The following is a 26,487-nucleotide window of genomic DNA, read 5'->3' on the forward strand; positions in this document are numbered from 1 at the left end:
GCTGGGGTGGGGCTGTCCTGGTGCTGTGCCCTCTCAGGCTTCAGGCAGGGCCAGGGAGAGTTTGGCCCTGAGCTTCATATGGATTGCAGAATGGATTTTCATAGATTTCAGCAGTGTGGCTTACTGCTTCACCAGTGTGAAGAAAACTTATTTTGGATATGAATGAGATGTTCTGGCACAGTAATTTTGTAGGACTCTTGGTTTGCCAGCAACAATATTCAGTATTTATAAACTATGGGAATTACCACATGTTTTTCTGTATTTTGGCACCTGATTTATCTTTTAATTTCTATGTTTTTAAGGGCTGTTGTAGGACATGCACTGTGCTGCTTTTGAGCTTTTGATAAAGTATTACCGTTTTACGATCTGGTTTGGAATAGGTAGTCCTTGGAATAACTTGGATCCTAAATTAAAGTCTAGATTCCTAATTTTGCTATGCATACTGTGGAACAAATTCTGATTCACACTTTCCAGTTGCTTGTTACCATTCCTTTAGATGCTTTAGAGCACAGTGGGGATGGTCTCACAGGATAATGAGCCTAACTGACATAATAAAAAAGGAAATAAAGCAAACCATAACTGCCCCCTTTTTTGGGTCAAATTGATCTCACAATTATTCCTAATGAACTTTCTACATCTGGGGATATCTTGCATGTAAGTACAGTTAAATGTGCAAGTGATTACTGTGTGGATTCATAAATATAACAAAAATTTTAGAATTTTAAGTCTAGGGTTTGATAAGAAATCTAAAAGCAATACAATATTCCAAGATCTCCAGGAAAGCCATTTTGCATCAAGTTTTTTTAAGACATGCCCATAACTACTTTGGTATGGAGAATGGACTACTGCTTAGGAATGAATGTATTAGACTTCAAAGGTCCTATCTAATTATCTTTAAGTAGGATTATGTAGGAAAAAAAAAATTCCTAGAATTTAGAAAAAAATAAATAGAAAAATAAAAATGAAAAAAAAATTATAAGAGTCTGTATGATGACCATTAACTAAAATGCAAATCTACACATTTTCAGAGGAGATGAACAGATAATGAGTGTGGATTTTTCCTTTGCTCACCTTGTGATTCCCTCCTCTCTTTCTGCTTTGTCGAACGCATAAGAGCCTTTTAAAATTATTTCAGTGTGCAAGTTATTCCTTATGTTTCTCTTGCAACATCATGTACTGCAACAGGATGTGATAAAGTTATGGTGGAACAAAGAGGCATACGGTAAACAAATATCTCTAAAAATTCTCCTTCACAATAATGAACTTCTCAGCTAAGTTTAACATATTAAATGCATTCAAGACATCAACATCTAAGAGGTTAAGTTAGTTGTAAAAAAACTTTAGAAAGTTTATTATTTAATGTTTGTTTCCTTAGTTGTTTTTCACATTTCTCAGCCACTGGAGGTTACAGTGACTTGCCAAAGGTCAGTTGGTAGCAAAATGGAGAAGAAAACCAATGATTCTCAAATCCTCATTAAGTGATTTCTGTACTAAGTGTAACTAGTTCTGTTTTTTCCAAATGCCAGAGGAATCTTCTCTGTGTGTGGATATTTTACTTTTCTCTGACCTTATTTTAAGCCATTTAAAAGAGCAGAGTTAGGGACAGAATGAACAGGTGTTGTACTCAACATCTACAGCCCCTTAATTTTTTCAGGTAATGACTAGTTGTCTAATGTAGTACAGATTTTCAGCCAAAAGCAGGAATCTCTGGTTTCTGCTTGGAAGATGTAGGTGCTTGCAGACTACCTCTATGTATTATATTTTAATATATTACTGTGGAGATCACTTTCAGTGTAATCACTCTGTATAGGAAAATATGGGGGTTTATTTAGTAAAAGTCTCATTTCTTCCAGCAATTTTTCATATCTATTTGCAGTATGAGACAGGTCATTCTAAATGTTTCCTAACACAGCTACAGGATTAACTGAGGTTGTGCTTCAGTGGTTAAACCTGGTTACTTTCTATCCTTTAAACTGGTAAAACAGATAAACTCATGATGAAAAAAAATCTCTTTCAAAAGGCTTGTGATTTCTCAAGTGAGAAATGGCTTTATTGCAATCAAGCTTTTCTGTTCTGAAAGTAACTTTTTATGAAAATTGTTCCCGTTCATGCTAACAGATCCAACTGGATCTAATACGGAGATTCTGACTTTTCCAAGTATTCAAATTAACCAACTACATATCAGTTGAGAGATCTGAGGTTGAGTTGAGAATGTGTTGTCCACCCCTACAGAAAGGCTGACAAGAAAGGTGGCTATGGCATTCAAAATTCCAGGGAGCATTATGTCATATGTGCTGCTCACTGCACCAAGTAACTAGAATGAGTTTGTCCTTCTGGCAAAATAAAATTTGACCAAAAAATAGCATTCCATGATTCTTTCCTGCGGTGTTTTGCCTATTTTTTTTTCCTGGAGTGAAAAATAATTCCACAAATTAATTTGTGGACTTAAATTCTGATTTTGTTTGGCTTTATGTTTTTTAATTTTAATTCACTCAAATACATTTTCATTTTTTGGTTCTTAAGTTACAGTGTGTCTGATTTTAATATTGTTCTATTCTCATTGCATACATATAGTAGTATGTGAATACCAAAACTTGTTTATAACAAAAGAATATCTCCTTTCCCAATCGTGTATCAGATAGAATAAATAAATGGTTTTACAGCCAGTATTCACAATTCTCAGAGCTCACATATTTCAAATCTGTTAATGACTTCTGCTCTACTTTCTTTTGTGGCGCAAATGTGGTTTGACAATAAAGACATAGAATGTTTCTAATCAAAAGGAAAATGACTGCAAAGGAAAATAAAATGTAGATACTGTAAATGTCAAACTATGACTAAATTGGACAAGTACAGAACATCCAGACCTGATTTGCTTTTAAGTGTCTAAATAATGAGAATTCAAAAGCTCTAGTGTTTTGATGGTAAGATAGCCTTTTCTGCTTTCTTTATTCCAAAGTATGATTGGTTTTTCTGGGAAAATAGAACATGAATTCATAAGAAAAATTAATGTTTTTAAAACTGAGAAAAATTAAATAAAACAAAAACACATAGTCATTTTAAATTTCCTTAATTCCTTCAGTCCAAGTCCAGTGAAGTCCTAGGGCTGATGCAATTTCTGCATACAACTCAAAGGAAGTATCATAAAATGTTCTGCTTTTCCTAATTATGCTGCTACCAGTCGAAATGTAAATTGGGAAATGCCACATTGGAATGGGATCCTATTTCAAAAAGCATGGAACATACACACTGTGTCACCCACTGTCTTTTGATATGTCAGTTCACTGGTTTTTAATGAGTTAGGTCTTTAGTTGCTTCCATTTTCTTAGAAAATTTCATCCTTAATGTTTACGAATAGTTTAAGTGCATTGATAAATAAGCCTTTACTGAGATTGCTCCCAAATCATTGCATGGCAGAGGATCCCTGTGAAAATACAGCAGTTTAGAGTGGGATTGAGACCAAACTATGTCCTTTTTCAGTGGTGGAGAAAGAAATCAGGTAAATTTAATTACAAGCGGTGAAGCCAAGAGGTCTTGGCTTGTGTGTTTGTAAGGTGAGTGTGTACAATGGAAACAAGTGTGGACTGGCATTACTGCTCTTTAGCAGTGATTTCTTTTAAGTAAACTCCTGTGAAAGCTTACTTTGATCAAAGAATATGGCTAACTTAGCTTTCATTTGTAAATAAGGAACTTTCGTTTCTGTTTTGCCCATTTATTGTGTAGAATCAAAAACCCATATGCAAATTCTTTCTGACTCTCTTCTTCCAAATGGCTCCTAAAAGAAACAATGGGCTACATTCTGTTAATCAAATTATTTTTCAATGACTTCAGTAATTTTTAGAAGAATGTCAGGATTTTGTGAATGCCTATTTTGTAAACAGAAACATTTCCTCTGTTCTAGGAAAATAAGATTTTAAATTTGTCTTAGAGTCTGACTGCTCCAGTTATAATCCTATACAGGTATAACTCTGGAGATGCTGAGAAATTATAAATCAAATAGTGGCAGTTTTTGAGTTCTTTGCGAAATGTCATTCCTTATTTAAATTAAATTTTATAATTTTATTTCATACAAATGCATTTTGTTTGTGTGTTTTTCCACAGTCAAAACAAAATACATTTTAAAACTGTAAAAACCAATTCAGAAAAACCTGTTTATTTCCACATAAATTCACCCCAATGTTTTTCTTTTTAAATGCATGCAGAATTATTTTTTATTACTCCTTTCTGAATAAGAAGACCTATGACCTATATTTCTTAAATTCTAATGTTCTGATGGATGAAAATCTTGACTAATTTTTGTAGTCAATAGGAGATGAAAAAAATTGCTTGGCATGTAGAAATGCATGATTTTTGTCACTGAAGGGCAGGCTAATATTTGTATGCATTGCTTGTCTTACATAAGCCTATAGTTTGCACTACAGCTTCTGAATTGCTAGTAGCAAGTACTAAATAAAATAATTTTGATTTTTAGCATGAAAATTAGTATGAGTGTGTGTGTGATCGTCTCAAGAGGAATAAAAAGATGATCAGGCCTGGAGCTTCTGCTGGCTCGAAGGGGAGATAATGATAAGACTTTTAATAAGGAGGGAAAATGTACTGGTGTTATTGGGGTGCTGGGAGCTAAATTGTTATGGAAAAAAAGGTGTAAGTGTTCTGGTTCATTTATTTCAGTACTCAGCTTGATGTTTAAGAAAACCCCACAATCATGATACATTTCCAATTTTTCTGTGGACTTTATCCATTATTATCTGTATTGTTCACTTGGCAGATCAATAGTTCAGTATTTCATTTGTTTTCATTTCTTTTACATTATTCTTTAAGTGAAAATGGGTGAATTCAACATGCTTAAAAACTGACATAGCCAGAACATCCACAACTGTCTATCTATTCAGATTAGGTAAGAATAAAATATTTGTTTTCAAGTAAGTTGTGTAACAGAGGGTGAACAGACTACTGTGAAACCAGTCCATCTGTCATATAGTGCTACATTACTGTATTACATCAGCAGCCTGTTTTTTTAATGCCAAATAGAATTGATACTGAAAGCTTTCCATACTGTAATACAATTAAGAACTCTTTTTTTTACAACAACATGATTTAATAGTCACTTGTAAAAATTTATTTTGATGGTACCAGTTTTACTTCTGTATTTAATGGAGTTTAATGACTCAGAGCAATTTCAAGGACCAAGAGAATAGAAGTGAAGTTTTTATACAGTATTTCTGTTCTCTAGGTGCTGAAATATTAACAGATCAGCTTGCCTCCTTCAGTCTTCCCCCATTACAGAGCAGACAGCAATGTAGAAATCACCAAAATACTTACCATTTACCATAAAATGTTATTTCTGTCAATGTAATTTGAAACATTTCTTGTAATTAATGTTTTGCTTATCAGTATTGGAAGGATAATGATATTGTACTTTTTAAGAAAAGTTTCATCCATGGTCAACCATGGCTGCTTCTAAAATGATCTGTGGCTCTGATGTGGCTTTGTAATCTTTGGGATCATCTGACAAGTGAGGAATAGACATTCCAACAAGAGAAATTTAGATTTAAAACCATTAGTAACAGAACACATAAGAAAGATGTACCAATTTAGATAAAAACAAATCTGTTTTTCAGACTTCAGAGTTAAATGAAAATATTTTGGAGTAAATGTAAGTATTCTCCAGAGGAACATCACTTTTTTTTGTTAGGTGGATGAATATATCATAACTGTGTTATAGCTAATATTTTTGTGACTGTTTTTTGTGAAGGCAAAATATGCTATTGGCTAGAATTCACTTTTGTATCTGAGTTACATATGTATAAGCTAACTTATTTCATTATTTTCTATCTCCTACAAAAATGTCTGCATCTGTTTTCTTCTTTTAAATTGCAGCCTGTGTACTGTCCAGAATCTCTGCTTTGACTGGTTTTTTTGCTGTTGAATTTTGAAATTTTACTTTTTTCTTTTTTGGAAAAACAATTGAACATTTTGACCACTTTTGTAATATCGTGTTGAAAGGTGCATTTGGGATCTCAGAGATCAGGTTTCCATTGAACTTCTCTGTTTCTGAAATGTACAGGGGACTTCACTTTTAGTGTCAGGACCATTGTATTACAAATGATCAGTACAACCCAGGAAACAGCCTGGCTTTGAAAGACTGTATTTTTAAAGATTTATATTTTGCCTAAGAAATGTTATTTCTATCTCTGGTAGCAGAGTCTTGAAGCTCAGATTTTGGCCTAACAGATTAATGAAAATTATTTATAGTTTAGCTGCTGTAAAAATACATATTTTATTCTGAATGAAGTATTTTTGTGGACATCTCTCTATTAATAAAAACAGTCCTTCACAAAGACCTTCTTAATCAAGCCGTATTTTCTTCTGAAGTGTCCATAGTAATGCTTCTCTTTCCTCTGTCATTCCAACCAAAATTTCATACATGTGATGGAAATAATTATTTTACTGAAAGCAGAAATGCAATTTCCAAAATTATCATTGATTTAGGTGGTTTTGAATTTTCACCATCTGGATATGTTTTTTAAGTCCTTTGGGTAAGCTCTCTCTGGGTTTTTTGTGCAACAATAGCATTCAAGGTTTGAGAAATGTGCCTTTTTAATTTATTCTCATTAATAATTTCTAAGTTCCAAAAACCAGGTAAATAAAATGAAATGCTTTTCTTTATCTATCTGGAATTTAAACATGAGAACTATTTAAAGTAGTAGTTTTTCCATCAGTTCATATATTTTATATTTTCTGTATCTGATTCTGACATTGACTAAATATAGGAAATGCTTCTTAGCTAGGAAAGGCCAGGGTAAAAAAAAATATGACGTATTAGTGATATGAAAAAATTTAAAATCATATCTGAACTATTTTGCAAGTGATTAATTTAAAAAATAGCCTTTTTTTTTGCTTAAGATATCTTTTCGTTGTCCGAAATTGCATTTTTATGAGGGCTAGGGAGCTGGGATTGCAAGCTGCCTGACTTTTCATAGGCTTAGTATAGCATTTTCTATAACCTTTTCTTGATTCCAAAGCCGAATCAGTGTGCTATATTCCTCCAAAGTTATAAGATCTTTCTGCAATGCCAGTTGAGTTGTTTTTAGCAACTACTTCAGTCTGCTCTTTGCAGTCCAGCTATATAGCATTGATATACATTCAGTAAACTGAGTGTATGTCTTACAAATCCAGATGTAGGATTCTTAGGTGAGATAAAAATTTAATTGAAAAGAGTGATAGTAATATAGCCCTTGCAGTGTTGTAGGTTTGTTGGCAGTGTTCTGATACGTTGAGTTCTCAAAAATATTACAGTGATACAGGCAAACTTGGACTATTTTTCTGAATTAGAATGAGGAATTTTTTTTTAATTTTTTTTTTTTTTGGTGGAGGAGTGGAATGCAGTATTAAGTGTTTTCAGATCAACTTATCCAAAGAAATAACAGTGAGAAATAACTGTAGAATGATGGAGGAAATAGAAAGTCACTGGGAGATCTTCAGTTTGCCCAGTGTATGCAGCTGAGAAAGAGTGATGCATCAAACCATGAGCTCAAGGCTAGCAGTCCTTAGGAGAAAAGATAGTTACTGATTGGCATAAATTACTACCTACAGAATGTACTGTGTGGTATCGTCAAGATTTTCCATTCCATCTTGTACACTTTCTGCTGACAGGGATTACCCTTTATTCAATCTTTACCTGGGCATCACTGACAGCTTTAGCTTCCAAACAGGCCACATGGTTACAGGTTAGTGACAGGAGCTCAAAGTATGCTTTCAAGTTGTCTTTCTTTCAAAAAGCATTATAATAGGTATTTGAAAAGCCCAAGAACTCCTTGTATTGTTCGTATTAAACTACAAGAACCTTTTAAATGAAATGCTGGTTTTGATGAGTCAGCATTTTGGTTACATGCACAAGACAAGATCATGCTTAAAATTGTCATTCAAACCCACAGTTTTAAATCAGTGAAGTGTGCAGAGCCTATCTTACTGATGCAAGTTCAGTGATGAACATACAGGGTTGATAGTAAGGGGAAGCCCAGTGGGACTGTTTGTTTAATTAGGCCTCAAAAATAATTCCACAAAACTGGCGTCAATTTTCAAATAAATTCAAAATAGCCTTAATTATTCTTAATAAATGACAAAAGTTTTCCCTGCATTCATTAATGTAAGCACAGGCTCATATATATAGACCCACTCTTGTTTTACAACCAGTCTGAAACATTACCTGTATGTTGAATCTGAAACAGTATGGATAATTAGGGAAAATAAATTTGAACCTTAATTACAAATTCACATTGACAAGTACAAATGAAGCCCTAAGATAATGATTCAACACAGATCTTTGTGTTGAATCTTTGCTACTTGTGAAGCCAGAACATCATCTCCTCTCCACAGATAATTCTGTTTAGGGACAGAGTATGAATTATTTGCTCATACCAGTGTCATATACAGATGGAAAGGAACATGAGGCAGAAGTGCCAGTGTACATCATAGGTACATGTAGAAAATTAGGCTCTTGAAACCATATCCAATGCATCTATTTAATATGATTGGAACCTTTTGTGATGGTTTGTCACTTGATTTTATGATGTCAAATAATTATTTCAGCAAATAGAGGCTCTAAAGAAAATGAGACCAGTTATTCTTGTATTCTTTTAATTAAGTTATTCTATAATTTAATGTTCATCAGAGAGTACCTAGGGCTGTTTCCTGTGTTGGTAGACCAGAGATGCAACACTGCTGTCTTGGAAAACTCGTGACTGACTGCTTTTATATCAGCAAGCTCAGAGAATTCGTGCATGACTGTCATTAGCAGTTTGGTTAGTCTTGCATGTTTCCAGCCATCTTTCAGCACTGGATTTTAGTCAAGAATCTAAATGTACTTTTCTGAACTTCTGAATATTTTAAACTTGGTTTTCATACCAAGTAGGAATAAAGAGTTGAGATAATCCAATTCTGCATTAAATGGAAAATGCTAAAACCTTTGAAGATACTAAACCATCTTGTTTCTACATATTTGATTTAGAAAAAAAGTTGTCAGCATTCTTAAACTGAACTTATTTATTTTACTTTGGTGACTTTGCCTCATACACTGGATAAACTGAAGGTCTCCCATAAACGTATTTCCACCTCCAAGGTTATTCCTTACTGATTAGATCTGGCAATCAGTTTGCCTGTACCTGTGCTTTTCAGTGAAGCAGTCAGAAGAAAAGAGGCCCTTACTTTGTAAGGAACCTTGTATCTGTTTCCTACCCTGCAAGTTTTGTTCAGCTCATGTTGCTTGGTGTGCATCTCTGCACAGGGGACAGGCTGAGGAAAATTTCCTGTGACCTTCTGGCCAATTGCACTAATGACCTTGGACTCTGTGAAGTGTTAAAGTAGGGGAGAAAATGGCTAAGGAAACATGTTGCATACTGTAGGAAATATATTGTGACTCTTTGTACTTGTTAACAAGTTTGGATCAGGTTTATAGCTAGTTCCACTGGGCTATTCCACCCCTGCATTTGTGTAAAAGGAGAAAAAAGATTTTAGCAAAATGAAGAAAGCTGTAGTGTGGGTGGACCCCAGCACACTCAACCTAAGAGCAATCCCTGTTCTAAATTATGCTAACTAAGTACAAAATTATGCTTATTTCATTTTGGTATTCTTGAGTACAGTCTTAATTCCTTGGCACAGAATTTATTTATTTTTAAGGGACAGAAATCAAATTAACACATCTGTGTATGCGTAAGTAGGCCAAGGCTTCAAGCTTTTACTACATATCTCTTGAACTAGCTTATTTCCAGATGAATTACTTTTTCTACTATTCTTGTGTCTAGTGATCATCTTTATTTGGAGTAGATTTAGGTTCAATTTTAGTGGAAGAAAAAAGCTCTTTTCCTGCGCTAAAAAGGGTTTTGATTTTCACTTTTGTTGTGTTTGAATTAATGAAAAAAAGAAAACCCAAACCAAAACCAGTTCTTAAGATGCGGTGATGCTGAATTATGGTTCAAGTTGATAATTTTTGCAAGATGTGCAGATGAGCAGCAATGAAATTATTATTTAGATTTGAAAGTTTAAAGATCAGGGTTTCACCCCACAAACCACACGGCACAGTGGCACTGAGGAACCACAAAAATTCTGCTCTTAGGAGCTATATTCCTTTCACCTAGCTGTAAGTAGCTAAAAGATACTGCCCCTGGTGTGTTGTCAAGACCTCCACTGGTCCTGGGGTAAGCTGGGCATGCCTAGCTCCCAGTGTGTTCAGAGCTAACTCAGTTGTCATTTTTCAATAACTCCTGTATCCTGTAGCCCTTCTATTACAGGATATTGTTATCTGCCTTCTTTTTGCTTTAGAAAAGATGCATTGTCACTGTTGTCATAGAGTTAGGCTTTGAAATAGATTTCACAGAGTCTTCATGTGTCAAGATGAAGGCTGCAAATTATCTTCACAAGGAGACAAGTGAAGCCTTAAATATTAATATTGGAAGTTTGTTCTGAGTTGTCTAAGCATCAGAAGTTTCGTGAGTTTTTGTTAGGGTTGGAATTATCTCACTGGTAAAAATATGGCACAAATTTTGAAGAAGACATTTATTTAGAAAGCTTTCTGTAGGATCTGTGCTTCACTGAAATGTCTTTCTAGCTATACTTTCCCAGTTAATGATGTATAATGATGACTGAGAAACTAAAATATATGCTTTTACAGCTTCCTGTTCTCAAGCATATTGACCTTCATTTGCAGAGTGATTGAGACAAATTATTTGTGGGTTTATTTGAGTTACTTGAGAATGTTTAGCATTAAAAAGGATCCCACTACAAGATGAGGGTCAGGCAGATTTAGCCGGGTAAGAGCATGTGACTAGAAAAAACTATAATTCTGAGGTGAAATGAAGAAGCTTCTATTTAATTTTTGACCATTGGGTCAGGTGACTCAGAAACAAACAATGATACATCAGGAAGGAAAATTATTATATCAGGCAGCAGCATGTGTTTCCCAGATTAGGCTTCTTGAGCAAAATTAGATTAAGATTTTCTTTCATCTTTCTAATTAAAATATTCTGCCCTTTTCATTGTCTTAGGTCATTGTTGATGAATGACAGAGGAGTGCCTTGACTGCTGCTTCCCAAATATAATTAAGTTTGATGGTTTTCAGTGGAAGAGATTATATATTTGCTGAATTTAAAGCAGCTGTAACAGAAACAGCAACTGCATATTTTTAAACTGTGCTCCTGCATATATTAGACTGGATAGGTTTGAATCTTTAATTTAAACATTTTTCTTTTAAATTTCCCTTCATTTTGTAGAGCTCTTTTGTTAAGATTTAAGATAACCACAAACCACAAGTAACTTCTTAGATTTCCATGCAAGAAGTCAACTGTATCTAATTAGTGGACTGCTGTTGTGTTGTGTGTTGGGAACATTCCTGCTCACTTAGGAGGCGATCTTTGCTCACTGAGTTATCCAGGCAGTTCCCAATAATGCTGGCTGCAGGGTGAGCTGCCTTTTGCACAGACAGAACACTAATATGAGCTTGATATAAAGGGTATAAAAGTGTAATTTTGCAGTGCAGACATCCTAGAGTTCATTTTGCTAATCAAAACCAGAGGAGTCTCCCAGAGCTTCAGTCTCTGTCAGAGTTAGAGTTTATGCTACTTAGATTCAATCCTATGCATGAAGAAAGTTTAGGAAAGCATATGTAAAAGTTAGGAGTTTCTTCAGTGTACTCTCAAAAGACTGACTGCTGACAGCACTGGGCATTTAACATTTGCACTCATGTGTTCTTGAGCAAGCAGTAACTCTATCTCTCCACCTGCAATGCTGTGTTTGAGAAGTTTGGCCTGTGTTTGTAGCAATCCTTATTATATTGAAAATTTACCTTTAGCATGTGCCCTTATGTACAAATTGTTTTCTGTACTTTGTCCAAGTGTAATGTACATTGTTCACTCCGTGGTTCTAGCAACGTTCTCACAACCTTACTCTGCATGCGTGGAATTTATCACCAAATATGATCAGCAAAAATATTTACTTGAATTCGAGTGAATTCCTATTCACTTAATGGCAAAATAAGACAGTTTACGGTCAGAATTTGGAAGGAGTTGATACAAACCTTCAGTTACTATGTGGATAAAAAATGTAGGGACAGATGCCATTTCACAGACAATGGCTGAAAAGCATAGATATGCTTAACAATTTTCTATTAATAGCCTTTTCTATTTAAATAATTAAATGCCATGTCAGATGAATATTGGCTCTTTTCTTCTGTTATATTTTGCACACTGTTTAATTCTGAACAATAGACTCAGTTTTCACACCTTGCTAATAATATCTACTCTTTGTGCTTACTTTTTGGTTTGGACAATGACCCTGGATTTGTATCCCTTAAGTTGTTAATATGTGATCTATAAAAACAAGCAACATGGGAACCTCTAGACACTCTATGTATAAGTAGCTTTTTCATGAGCAGTCATGCTAAATGATTTTGTTTTCTTTTTTTTTCTTTTTTTTTGGTATGGATATTTGTTCTTTTTCCTATGTACACCCCTGGTGGCCCCAAATGCTGTTCCCTTTCCTGGATCTACATAGCTCCCTTATTTATTGGTCCAGTTAAAGCACAGCTGTGCCCAATGCTGGTTTTCTATTTGCTGATGTGGGTCATTAGCAAATAAGGACTTTAGAGGAAAAAGGGGCATGACAGAATTTTTTTCTGTTATTCTGTTTCCACAGTATAGCCCAGCCACAAATTTTAATGAAGTTTTTGGGAATCTATTAGGGATATAGAAGTGACATACAAAAATTTTTAAAACTTTGAATAATAAAAAAGTATAAAAGACCCTGTCACTCAGAGTTGTTCATATGGAGCATTTTGGTTATTTAAGAAAAAAGAAAGAATAGTTGTAATTGATGATTTCATCATCATTTTATTGAACATTTTGAGAAGTTAGATACTGAAAGAAAGAAAGAAAGGTGGAAATTATCAAATCTGTAAACTTCAAATATGAAATGGGAAAAACTGGCCTTGTAAGCCAGTGACTCTACTTAAATATTCTCCTTTTTCCAGTGAAAGAGTTTTCCAGTCATAGTTCATAGGAAAGTAGACCTTTGAGTTGGGCACAATTTTTAAAATATATGGTCCAAATTAGCCTAAAAAGTGATCTGGAAAACTGAGCCAATGTAAAAATAAATACATTAAAAAAAAAATCAGAAAATTGATTTAAAATATTTTTTTTACCTACTCCATTATTGCCTATAAAGAAATCCTAGGTTTTTGGCTCTGCTGTCTCCAGGAATTACAACATGTTGTATTTTTTCCCCCTTCTCAAAACAAAAGAAGGAATTTTAGCTTTGAAGTTAAAAGCTCTTCTTTGTCTTGAAAATTCTATTTGAGTACTTTCTCAGTCCCCTAAAAGCCTGTATGTGTCTATTTTGCTTTTATATGTGGTACAATACCATTAAAATAATCAAAACATGAAGTTTAATATCCAACAATGGTTTTTGACAAGTTGTTTTAGGTACTTTAACTAAATTTAACTTTAGCTAAGTTGTTCTGCATTGCTGTTTATTTCTCAAGAGTCCTTGAATACATATATTTTCTACTGTTTGTCATGAATAAATTACTTGCAGTTTTAGCCTGTTCGATAAAATTATAGAATATAAATTAAAGAAAGAACTAGAAAGTGAGGACATATCATTCTGAGAGACTGATCTAGATTTCTTGGAGATTTACTTTAGGAAATAATTATGGATTTATTTTTTCTTTATATTTTTAAATTTGTTTTTTATTTCTCTTTTCAGATGGAAGATGTCATAGCCCGCATGCAAGATGAGAAAAATGGGATTCCTATTCGGACAGTGAAAAGTTTTCTTTCCAAGATTCCCAGTGTCTTTTCTGGTAAGAGTCAAAGTGAATTTCATACTATTTTAGTTTTGTGTAAGGGGATGCTCTAGTGAAAAACATTTTTAAATAAGTACTGTCAAGAATTCAGAGTGATCTGATCTGGAGGAGACATTATTTATCCTTTGAATAGTTTAATTATAGAAGTCTGATGTTTCTCTCAGATTGGAGTGGATTTACACAGGGATGTTTTTGTCCTGAAAATTAGGTGAAGGGAATACTTAATTTGCTGCAAAAAGTTAATTATCTCAGACTGGGAATATTTTTATGGCAGGTCATATCTGATTTTTAGCCAACTTCCATAGCAAGTGTAAGTTTAGTGTGTTGGCCAGTACATGAAGATAAGAAATTTCATAGCAGCAGAACAAAAGAAAAATCATCACCACGCTTTGCAGCTGGTGCTGATCAGGAACTGTGACATTTATTACAATATTCATGATCTGCTTCTGCAGCTCAGTGCCTGTGCTTGTGAAACTAAGTGCTGAGATCTTTGTGGGGATTTGCACGACAGCTCTAAACTCTATAGCTGCTTTAGGTCAGTACAGTCATAGGCACAAAAATCTGTCTATTTATTAATTAGCATGTAATTCCTCTGCTATTTACATTATTTTATGACAATTTATGCATTTGTGTATGTGGGTATATACTCCATTGAGTATTGAGTTTCTTTGAAATAGATGCCATTTTTTAATCTAATTTTTCCATAATCTTTAGGAGCGTATCCTTGTACGGAAAGTATTATACAAGTTTCTACAGTCCAGAACACCAAGAAGAACTCTATATTTTAATTTTCAACCTGTGGAAATTTTTTTCTAGTGAATAATCCTGTCATAAAGAAGGATAGTGTCCTAAGAGTGAACAAAAGTGCTTCCTGATTTTAGAAAATAAATTTTAGATTTTAGAAACTTGAACAAAAAATAGCCTCTGTAGAATGGGCCTTTATTTGCCTGGAGTTGGTGCAGCATGGCATTTTATTGAAGAATTCACATTAGTTGTTAATCTCTGCCTTAACTTGTGTATAATAGATTTCAAAGTACACTGACCAAAATGTCTTTTTTCTTTTTTTTTTAAACTGGAATAGGCATCATACTTTTAAAGGTTGAGTTAGAACATATATTGAGTTCTACATAGTAGTTACTGATGTACCAACTTTTCTATTGATGCTTTAACTTTATTAGCTTCAGAGGGAAATAAAAATCATAGGACAGTTCATTTTTTTTTCTCTTTTATGATTTTCTGCCTTAAATACCAGGGAGTGCCAGTAATTTTTGCTACACATGACTGAAACTCCCACCAGAACAGCAAAACTGTCATTTCATTTCAACTAATCTACTTTCCTGTCAGTTCTCTATCCTGAATGGAATCTGAAAGCTTCAACTCTATGTCCTAAGTCACTAATTTCATTTGATGTGCTAGGAGTTTGTATATGTAGCAAACAAATATCAGCTGAACTCAAAGCTGTTGATTGCTAGGAAACATGGGAATAGTGTCTAAGGGTCGCAACAACAATAATGCAAATACATTTACCAAAAACTTAGAGTACTGTTCATACCCTCAAAAGCATCAAAGTAGATGCTCTTCAGTTAAAATATATATATTTATATTTATATGCTCATATATTTTATATATATATATGTGTGTGTGTGTGTTATGTGTGTCTGTGCATAAAAGATGTTGTGTACACACCATTTGTCCTGGATTATGCCCCATAAATACGGGATCTTTGCAACTGTTTGGTATTGTTTTTTATGGGGAGAAGCAAAACAGATAATTCTACCACAGTGAAATGATATTCCTTCAAGCACTTAGGAAAGACTCTACAAGTCCTTTAAACAAAGTGTAAAAGCTAATGATGTCCATAAGTTGTCATAGGAATAGGGTCTTATGTGATATAGTTGTCATTGTTTTGTTACATATGTTTATGTAATCTACTTCTATTTCATAGTATTGCTTCTAAAAACAGCAAGTGATAAACTGGTTGAGAGTCCCTTTTTATTGCTAGTTTACTGACCATCTCTAAAGATGACTGCATTAGCAAAATCAGCCTGAGGTGTGGTATTTGAATTTCATGGAATGTTGTGATTGTAACAAATAGGATGATGTAACCATACTATCTCATTTACTGAGTCATTCCTGAAATATTTTCACAAGTAAAATATGAACAGTGAGAAACATTTGAAGTACAGATATTTCCCTATACATTATACAGATTTTTGTTCTTGAGAAAAATATAATCCCAAATTAAAGATTATTCCACTTTGTGAAATTTTGAAAAGATGAGGAATCATTTTGCTTTATGTTGCATATATTCTATACATTCACAGAGAGCTAATAAAAATTTGAAACTTTCAAGGCTCAAAGGAAAAATGTAGGCAGGAGATTTTGCACCTTCTATGTGATTATGCATTTTGATGAACAAAGAAAGGACATACTGTTTTTGTCCTCATGCTTTGGAAATGTTTTGGAGGAGTGAATAAGATAATGTATATAGACATCTTACTGGTCAGCAATAGTGATTGCATGAAGGTTGTCATGTGCATTTGTTATTAACATGGATTAGAGTATTAAGAATAAAAAGGAGGTGATTTTCCTGGTCCATGGTTCACCTTTAGACCTGGAAATGGATTAAAAAAAACTTTCTTGAAATGATGAATTTAGGGAGTCTGACATATGAATCATAGAGATTAGGAGCTCTAAAATATAATTTATATTTTTGCTAGGGAGGGATACAAGAAAATGCCAAAGATTTGCTGTTCACTTTGAAGAAGAAGGAATCATTCAGAATTTACTGACAAATCAGTTGTTGGGTGTTTGTTTTGGAAGTCTTTGTGAGGTGGCGTGGGTGGTTTGCCCAGTCCTTTTGCCGAAAGCTTCATAAGCTAATCAGAACATGAATATTTCATTAAGAAGGTGTAGTGATGTCTTGTGGTCATTAGGAATATCAGTGTGATTCTTCATAGGGCTTTAAAGTGTGCAATACTTGGGTGAGCTTGCTGATAAAACCTGTGGAGAATGTGCCAGTTGAGTGATGTGTAAGTTTGATGTGGAACATGAGTATTTTTATTAAGGAGCAGGGAGAATTATTGAGAAATGTAAGTTCAGTTAAAGAATACACACAGAGGGAGAATAAAACCTTTTCAAGAAAAACACGCTCATACTTGTTATTACTGGGTGTTTCTGATGCAGGGCTCATTGATCTTGGAATGTAGTCACAGCTTGAACCGACAAAAATAGGAGAAGGAGATCAGTAGAAAGGTGTGGTTTTTACATCTCCTGGGATAAAGAGAAAATGAAAACATTCATTTACCTTTCACTGGAAAATATGATCCATGTGAAGTCTTAAGTTTTTTTCTCATTCCTGCAGGTGAAGCTGATATAGTATCTTTTCCAAATAAATATTGTGGTTTTCCATTTTTTAGAAAGATTATTGCAGTTATTATATTACATCTATTTTTTGTTAAACGTTTGCTATTATTACATCAATTTTTTGTTAAATGTTTTACTTGATCTCAGAAAATGCTCATTTCCCTTTTACCTGGGAAATCATGAAAATAACGAGATGTTGCATTTTGATTAGCAAATGTATTAATATAATGATTAATTACCAGTAGCAGTATGCTTGGTAAAAAATTAAAGAATTTATGTTTCTGAACATAAAAAAATCCAACTTAAAGCAGTCTTAGTAGCTGGACAGATGTCATGAAAGACTCCAGAGGAAAGCAATGTTATAATTGCTCATCATTCTCACAAATCACAGGTGGGTGAGCCCAAGGAATGAGTCACAGGGGCTACCTGCAACAGTATTGCTTGTTATACAGAGGCAGGCAGCAAAAGGTGAGGCGTATAGTGGGGATTGGATGACTCAGGGGAATAATAATAGGAGAGTTTCATCTGTCATTAGTTTTGATCTTTTCCAGTTGAGTAATGAGTTGTTAACATCTGATGACTTCTCAGAGCTGCAGGTGAAATTACTTGATTGGTTTATCCACTTCAGTACTGGAGATTACCAACCTGAAGCACAAAGTGAAATAGAAAGCCCTCTTGGTTTGACAAGAAGCAAAAGCCACAATGCATAACACTTCCATCATCTGGTGCCTTTGGAGCAAAGTAATATTGCATTATAGGTAAATAAAAGGTTTTTGGAATTTCTGGTTTTAAGAGATTTTTGAGAGTAAATGAACCATTTTGGACAATCTAGGATTCCCAGATACCAAGTCTTGAATTTTATAGACTTTGTTTTTAACTTCTGTTTCTCCCATGCTGGGTTGATGACAGGTTCCTACGTTGTTGTTCTATCTATTTCTTCATCTCTCTTTTCTTGCATTGTCCTAGTGTGATTAAATGATAGAATCATTGCTGATTTCTTTGTTCTAAATGAGCCTCTTGTTACTTGCAAACCAAGCTTTCAGAGTTAAAACTGCAAGCTCACTGCCTTGATGAGTTTCCACTCTTAGTGAATGCTTTGATGAAAAGCTTGCTGTCAGTTCAGCAGGGACAAAAGCTGGATCATTTCCTCTCCTGTGCCCTCTCAGATGAGCAGATTGGAGCAGGAACTTGCCATGTTTACTGTTTCACTTTTCAAAGCAGAATTTTGAGAACAAAAAGTTAATAAGCCTCTATTCCCAACTGAATAGTTTGTTTGAAGTTCTACCACCAGTCTCTTGCATTTGTAATTTTTTCATAGTGACTGATTTGCGTTCAAATGTTCATAATCTTTTCAGAGTGGATATTTATTTGTTTATGATTTTTAGTCATGAGTAGAAGAGATTGACTAAGTGGAGCCATAAGATAGGACACACAGTAATTTCCAAGTACTGACATAATTAATGACTGATTAATGACTGGTGGTTTTTATGCCTTACAGAAAACCAAAGTGGATTTTTGAGTGCTGCCTGCATCCCTTCACCTTCTGTTTCTGTTTGTTTGCCTGTCTTGGCCTCGTGATTGGGATGGTTACTGAGGATGATCTTAAGCTGCTTAAAACTTGACAGAGGTTTTGTATGTTACAGAAAATCAGGATTGTGACAACTTTACCATTGGGAAGTGCAGAATGAACGAGCTGGGGTGGGCTGGGATCAAATAAGATGGATGCTCCTCAGAAAGAAATTAAAAACTCTTTCCACTATCTTTATTAGTAGAATTAAATGAGAGTAATTCTATAAGAGTAATAGAATTGTTTGGGTTGGAAGGGATCCTAAAGATTACTTAGTTCCAGTCTCCCTGCTATGGGCAGGGGTACAACCCCACTAGATCCTGTTGCCCAGGGTCCCATCAAACCTGACCTTGAACACTTCCAGGGGTCCTGCAGCCAAAATTTGTCTGGGCAGCCTTTTCCACGATGTTTGTGCTCTCCATTTTCATTTTAAGGAATGTATTAATATCAGACCTTTATTAAATTACTATTGGAATGAAAGGCTTTTCAAAATGTGAAGTTATTTTAAACAGAACAACAAATACTAATTCTAAGGTTATTACTTATTCCTAACCAAACAACATAGCAAAAAATTTTATTCATGTGCTTGCTTTTTGATTCAGTGGTAATTGCCATTGGGAGCTTTACTAAAAAGAAGGAAATAAAGTATAAAAAAGTCCGAGGCAATTTTGCAAAATTGTCCTAGGAAACTGAAATATACTGAAAACCCATTTAAAAAGTCTTTTAAAGTAATCTATGTGCAAAACAATCATCATAAATTTCTGTTCCCTCAAAATATGAAACGATTATTTTCATAGACATTTGCAAAAGAAATAGGTATAGAAGTCCTGCAATGATGGCAAAAATAACCTTAGTAGTTATTGACTTACTGTGAGATGGAAAATTGCTAGGAACATTCATCTTTGAGGTTTGTCCACATAAAACACGCACCTTGAATTAAATGGTCTTGTTTCCCGAATGCATACTTTCTCCCAGACTCCTGTTTCCAGAGAATTTGCTCTGGGCCTTGTTGATCAGCCATAGAAAATTTTTGTTGCCTTTTCATACTATGTTGTTTCATAATGAAAATACTTCCCTGCCTTTATTACGTCTTCTTACTAATCTCCTTGTGTGTAAGATTTTGCCACTGTTTCAAGTGGAACAAGATTGCAGCTTTGAAGTATTAGAAAATTTAAGAGGAGCAGGGGAAAACCTACTGCATTCAGCAATGCCGAAAATGTACCTAGTCTGGCACCCTTGACACTCAGTCTCTGGACCCTGGGCGTGTGACATTCATGGAAAATGTGGGGTGAAAAGGGAGCCCTGAATCAGCCTCACATAAACCTGAAATTATCAGAAATTCCACAATCTTTCACAGCCTCAATTTCAGTAGCGTGCCATTTTTTTCTGTTGTTAACACTGGTTAATAATAGTGTTCTGCTGGTTTTCCATTGGCAACAATGGATAGTACTTTGAGAAAGCAGAGAAAATAGCCCCATCCAAATATAAGTATAAAGCTTATTTATGCCATTTGTATTTGCCCATGGAGGCAGTGCATAATATATCAGCTTAACAGAAACCCTCTTAAGCTGATGTAAACTACATCTGTAGTAGTGATAGCTTAGCTAAAATCTGTTATGTGCACAAAGCCCTGTAGGAAGAAAAGACTAGATTATGTCTAACAACAAGAGAATGTACAGAAATATGTTCAGGAGTTTTGTGAAAAAGGTTTTCTTTCCTTGCTATCTCTTGGAAATCTCTTTAAAATGAATATTACTGATGCTGGATAGCAATGGTTAGAACAAGTGGAATAATTATCAGTGAGAATTTGTTGGAGATGTGTATTTTAAGTATTTGTTTTAATTAGGAAACAGAGCAAAGTAAACTATTTAACTCCACATGTTTAAGAGGTACTTCTATGACTGCAAAGATATTTAAATCGCATGAGAATTTTTACACAGAGCAATTTGAATGAGGCAGAAGTGCTTTCTCAGGGGAAAGGGTTGGTACTGTGTCTGCCATCACTAATGATGAGACAGGAGGGAAATTTGCAGCTCATATTAAGAATGGGGAGAGGAAGTGTGTAGCTGAAGACAAATGAAGTCCTCTTTCAGCATTAGTAATGTTGCTGCAATATGAAATCTGTTTCATTGTACTCTTATTAAGTAGTCTCTGGATACTATTTCAAGAAGGAACATCCACTTGGACAAAAGGAAAAGAAAACCAATCTGGTTTCTCTAAGGTCATAACCCTTGAGTCCCAAAAAGTATCCATAGTCTTGCTAAAAATCAAAACTTTGCAATGGTACATGGGATTTGTAAAAGTCAGTTTGCAGAGTGCAGTGTAATTCTGAAGCTGAGAGTACGGATTAGCAGGTTTGGGTACTGAATATATTGTTGGTTAGAATGAAATAAAATAGTTACAGGGAATTTCTGCATGCAATGCTGTAGTTAAGCAGATACTGTAATTGTTTTATAAACAGACACAATAATTATTGATGCAATTATATTTTGGAGTGCACGGTGAAAAATATCTAATTTCTAAATTTACGTGACATTTTACCCTATTGTCCGGTGGCATGTTTTTGGTTGCGTGCTGACTATTAACTATAATTTAGCAGGCAATGTAGACATATGATAAGTATTGCTGGTACAGGCAGAAATAACATATTATTTACAGACATCCTGCTAGGTATAATAGAGTGTAAGCAAATTTCCTTTTCTCTTTAGGATGATACATATGTGTCTGGAATAGTAGTCCCCTTTTCCTCTTAAATTATGTCTAACATTGATTCCTTTTTTGACTTATCGAGCATAATTTCTTTCTAATTCAGTTTTACTTTTTTAGTACATAATTTTCTATCTTATTGTCTTTAAATCTGTTGTTTCAAAGTAAATTGAAATATTTAATTTTCTATCTTATTGTCTTTAAATCTGTTGTTTCAAAGTAAATTGAAATATTTAAATGAACTTTATGCAAAAAGAAAGTGGTTCTGTATTTGCAGAGTTCAATCTTCCATTTTTACAGGCTCATACGTATAGTTGGCCAGCAGTTAAAATAATCAAACTAAGTAAAATCATTCCCCAGAGAATATGGCCCTTATGCAAGAAATCAAGTTAGCAGGGTTTACAAGGTTACTTGTGACTTAGCCCCTAATTCTGTTGGTTCCAGCTATGAGGAAAGAGACATTGGCATTGCACTTGCATCAGAAGACTGCAGACTTGTATTTGCAAAAGGAAGCAAGGAATATATTGTAGTAACTGTAATTGTTTATATTTCTGCTTTTGCTGAAGTTATCTATAGGCTAGTTTTGCATGGTACTGAAGCAGTTCTGCTGCTATTTTCTGTCAGCTGCATTCCTGAATAAAGTAACACACATTAAATTAGAAAGTCACCCTTGTGGGAAGTAAAGGTAACTTCATGAAGCATACATACTGTGACTGACAATCTATCACTATGCACATAAAGGGTCCATTGATAGTAATAAATTTTCTACAAATTAACAAAATTATGTTAAATGGAATTATGGTATCAAGAACAATTTGTTAACAGGAAATAAGGGTGCTCAAAGGCACGATGAATGTTGCCTACAATGCTCCACACATTTGACAAAGCCTATTTTACTCCTGAGCTTCATAATAAAAGTCAATAATTGAGTTAATTGTTTAAAAACCTACTTTCTAGTCTATGCAGTTGGCGAGTAAGCCTTGATGTTACAAAACCAACACGTAGGCTGGCTGTAGTTACTGTGTTTTCTCTGACCCAGCCCCACAGTTTCAGCAGTTCTCGAGGCCAGAGGATGTTGGCAGCTTTGGAGGCACAAAGCTTGGCATTCCTGCTGGGTGCCTTGCCACACAGCATCTGTGTCTTTTTGTCTTAAAGGATGAAGACCTCAGTGGGGATGCTCTTGGTTTGCTTATTTCCTCTTCTGGGGAAGATCACTGGCGTAGGTGCTGCTTCCTGGCACGGCTCTCCATAACAAAGACCACAGTGGGAAACAGGAAAGCTGTTGCAGTGGTTGTCAGGAAGTCAGAAATAGCAGGCTGGTGAGAAACAGAGGAGAAACCCAGGAATCCAAATTTGGTGTCTGAGGAACAGAGCAGAAACCTAGGAATCCTCTGGAATCCAGGTAGATGGCAAAAAAGAATGACTTGGTTGTGGGAAGGAGGACACAGTCATTGCTGAGACTTGGCTAGTGAAGCCTAACTAATTGGAAAGCATTAAGAACATTAAAAAAAAAAAAAAAAGGCAGGGAAATTAGTATTAAACTCCCCTCCCCAAGCAGGTATATTGTGAGATAATATTTTTTTTATTAAAAGGCATGGTGGTGCTTGAGTGTAGAAGCAGACACATGGGACTTTTTTGCATTCTTTTTTCTTCAGAGTCAATTACCCTAATATGTGCATGCAAGGCTCTCATGGATACTAGCATCCATATTCTTGTCTGATACCAGAATTCTTGCCTTTTGAGATTTTCTAACAAAAAGTGAGACAGCCATAATGTGGAACTAGTTTAAAAACATATAGAACTCAGTCTCTAGGTCTATACGTCAGATGCTTTGCCTTTTCATCAAGACCATCTTCTTGTAGGTTTTGGAATTATTATGAAAAGAAGGTTGCAGATCCTAATAAGTGTACAGTAAAATACTCAGTTGTTTTCTGAGCTGTATCTCTAGACCAGGCAATATGCTGTGAATAGAGAAAAGGCATTGAGCCAAACCTGCCTGTTAATGGCTTGATCACATGAAATCAACCTTCTGCTTTTCTTCCCACATTTTTACCGTCTCCTCATTTTTCTAGTTGTTTTAATCAGTAATCAAGTTGAATTCTCATTTATTTCATACACTTTAGAGAAAAATAGACTTTCTTTGTTCTCTATTCACTTGTTTTCTGAGTAGTAGTATTTTTGTGTTCCTAGTACCTGAGTTCTAAAGTGGGTGTTTAAAAAAAAAAAATCAATTCCTTTCATACTTAGACAAGCATCTGTTCAATAGGACAAATCACAATCTGTCTTAATGAAAGGTGGAGGGGGAGTGACTCATCTCCTTGGCTTTTGTACCGGAGGTCAAATATAGTTTACAGAAATATTTAGGCCTTGCCTGTTACTTACATCTTTTCAGACCGTTGATATATCATCTAAAGAACTTATCATCAGTACTAATATGACAAGCCATGAAGACATGGTTACCATGGTCAGCATTTGCAGAGGGACCCCATATATTCTGTGTGAGTGATGGGTTGGTTGCTCTGGACTGGAAGTAGGTAGAAAATATGGTTGTGTTAAAGAGCATCATGTTGCTGAAGCAGGATTTATGAGGCTAATCTTAATTTTGTGTTGTGTGTACAAGGAAGCTTCTGTCAGGCATGATGACCCCAAACTCTAGACCATTTAAAGGCCAGTAATTGAATTTATTTTCCAGAAAATGAGTGGAAAACTGGTCATAGTAGCAATTTACTGTTCTAGGACGGTTGCTGAAAGTAAATAGAAGGGTACAGCTTGTCTCACTTTTTTTCCTCTCTTTTAAAAATACATTTCTTCACGTTTGAGAAGAAAAAACAAACAATCACCCCCAAACAAGTGGACATCCATCTCTCTCCATTTGTTGGTAATAGCTCCTTTTGACTGCAGTGGGAGGGAAAGGGAACACAGCTCCACATGTTTAAGAATTGTACTGAGCAGGTACAATTCAGCCCTGGTTGTCCTGAGCTCTGTCACACCAGCAGAAAGGTAAAGCATGCATGGATTGGATGATCTAATGTATTGTTTAATTTCATGTGATGTCACTGAGATCTAGGACACTGCTTCTAAATTACCTCTGCAATGAGTTAAATGACCTCTGTAATTTAGTCCCAATTAGTAGAGCTGCCCTCCTATTATTCTAAGGGATGATATGCCATATTTAATCCAAACAGTCGCCTAGTTAGTTTTGGATTTAGTCTGGTATAATTACACTTTTGATTATTATTAAACTTTTTATTTCTAATCATTAATGATGGGACCCAAAATTTAAAAAAGCATTTGAACAAGTGTATATGGACACAACTATATTAAAATGGAATTGTGTATTAGGCAGAGGAAGCCTTATGCGGCAGTTTATAGGCTATGAAAGCCAGGCTATTTTAGGAGGCTAGAGGGAAACCATTGTCAGTGAAATGCTAAAACTGAGAATAAATTGAACATGAGATTCTATTTTAAAATGTATTTTAGTAGAACCAAATAAATTGGTAGAGTAACAAATTCAAACTAGTGTACTAATTGGAAAGTCCCAATAGAGGAATGGAGGACTACCTGATTTCAGAAAGGGGAAAGGAACCTGTGAGCTCAGGGAAGAATTGAAACAGACTTCTGAACAGGAAAGGTGCTGGGGAGGGGGAAGGCACCATCAAGTTTTTTTAACTAGGGAAGGAATGACATTACCAGACATTACCAGTTTAAATGTTCCAAAGTGCTTTTAAGATTTATACTTTTTGATCAAAAGCATTGCATTTTTTTGGAAACTGTATCTGTTTGCATTATTTGGGAGCAGTGATTACTCATGTATGTGTCAGAAGAATAGGAAAAGGCTTCCTCAGTGTACATAAATTATTAAACCTGTAATGAGTCATAACTTCTTGTGGAAGAAACAGAATTTTATATGGATAGTGTGTCGTAACATTTGCATGATGTGAGTTTTGAAGGACATTCATGTTCTATAAAAGGCTGTTTGAATTACGGTTATCCAGGACAAGGTGTCTGTGTAGACATTGTTTTTATTCTCTGCAGTAATCTTACTATTTTGTAAGAATTAAGTATCTCCAGTACATATGTAATGGTGTTTTAAAATATAGTATTATAATTGGTTTCAATTGAAAAATCACTGATTGATAGCTGAAAATTTAAAAAATTAAGTTTCTTTCCAATTTTATTTCTTTTACAACAGCACAGAAAGCAAAATAAATATTGAGGTTAGAGAGTGAAATGCCAATTTAGTTCTATATATTACATCTATTTTTGATCAAGTCATAACTGTTTGTCTGAGAAGAAGCTCCCACTTTAAGGGATTTGTGTAAAATAGTTTTGGATCTTTTGTTATAAAAAATGAGATAAGAATCTCTAGTTCAGTGTATCTGAAATACTCTTCTGGCACATCTCTACAGCTCGGCTATTCAGGCCAATCCATCAAACCTAGACATCAATATTTGCTGAATCTCTGTGCTCAGTTTGTTACTAGTCAAGCCAAATAGAAACTGTCTGTACTATCTCTACTCAAAAATGGAATCCTGATGTGCAGATAGATGTAGTGAGAGATCAAGAAGTCCAGAAATAAGAGAAAAAGATAAAATATAATTTCATTATTAACAATTTGGTACCTTCTGTCCAAGACTACTTTCAGATGCAGATAAGTATTTGCTTTAAAAATTTACATGTCATTTGTGCTTTAGCAAGGCAGTTATTGAGTGTTAATGCTGTATAATTTTATAATGGGTTATCCAAACAGGAAATTTTATTTACAGAAAAATAGCAAACAGAAAGAAAAAGGGACTCCGCACAGATTAAAAGCAAGAGTTCCTAAGTTTTGCATTAGCTTCAGAAATCATAAGAGGTGCAATACATGGCAAAAGGAAAAATTGACTATATTAGTTATAACATTTGCAGTAGGTATCCTCAGTCAGCTGAAACTCTTCTCAAATCAACAGATCTGTCAAATAAGAAGGAGATTATGGCCCTAGGTCTCATATCT

The 26,487-nt window shown here is 34.7% G+C and overlaps 1 protein-coding gene across 7 annotated transcripts in view; it reads left to right on the forward strand.

Annotated features, from left to right (window-relative positions):
- Positions 1–26,487, forward strand: part of RGS7 (regulator of G protein signaling 7) — a 235,175-nt gene that overhangs the window by 109,279 nt on the left and 99,409 nt on the right. For all 7 annotated transcript variants that reach the window (XM_064708439.1, XM_064708433.1, XM_064708436.1 and 4 more), the window contains one exon: positions 13,756–13,852. In XM_064708439.1, the coding sequence (XP_064564509.1) occupies positions 13,756–13,852 (97 nt within the window). The remainder of the gene's footprint in view (positions 1–13,755; positions 13,853–26,487) is intronic.

The sequence above is a fragment of the Zonotrichia leucophrys genome, chromosome 3, assembly GCF_028769735.1.
Source record: "Zonotrichia leucophrys gambelii isolate GWCS_2022_RI chromosome 3, RI_Zleu_2.0, whole genome shotgun sequence".
NCBI classification, from domain to species: domain Eukaryota; kingdom Metazoa; phylum Chordata; class Aves; order Passeriformes; family Passerellidae; genus Zonotrichia; species Zonotrichia leucophrys.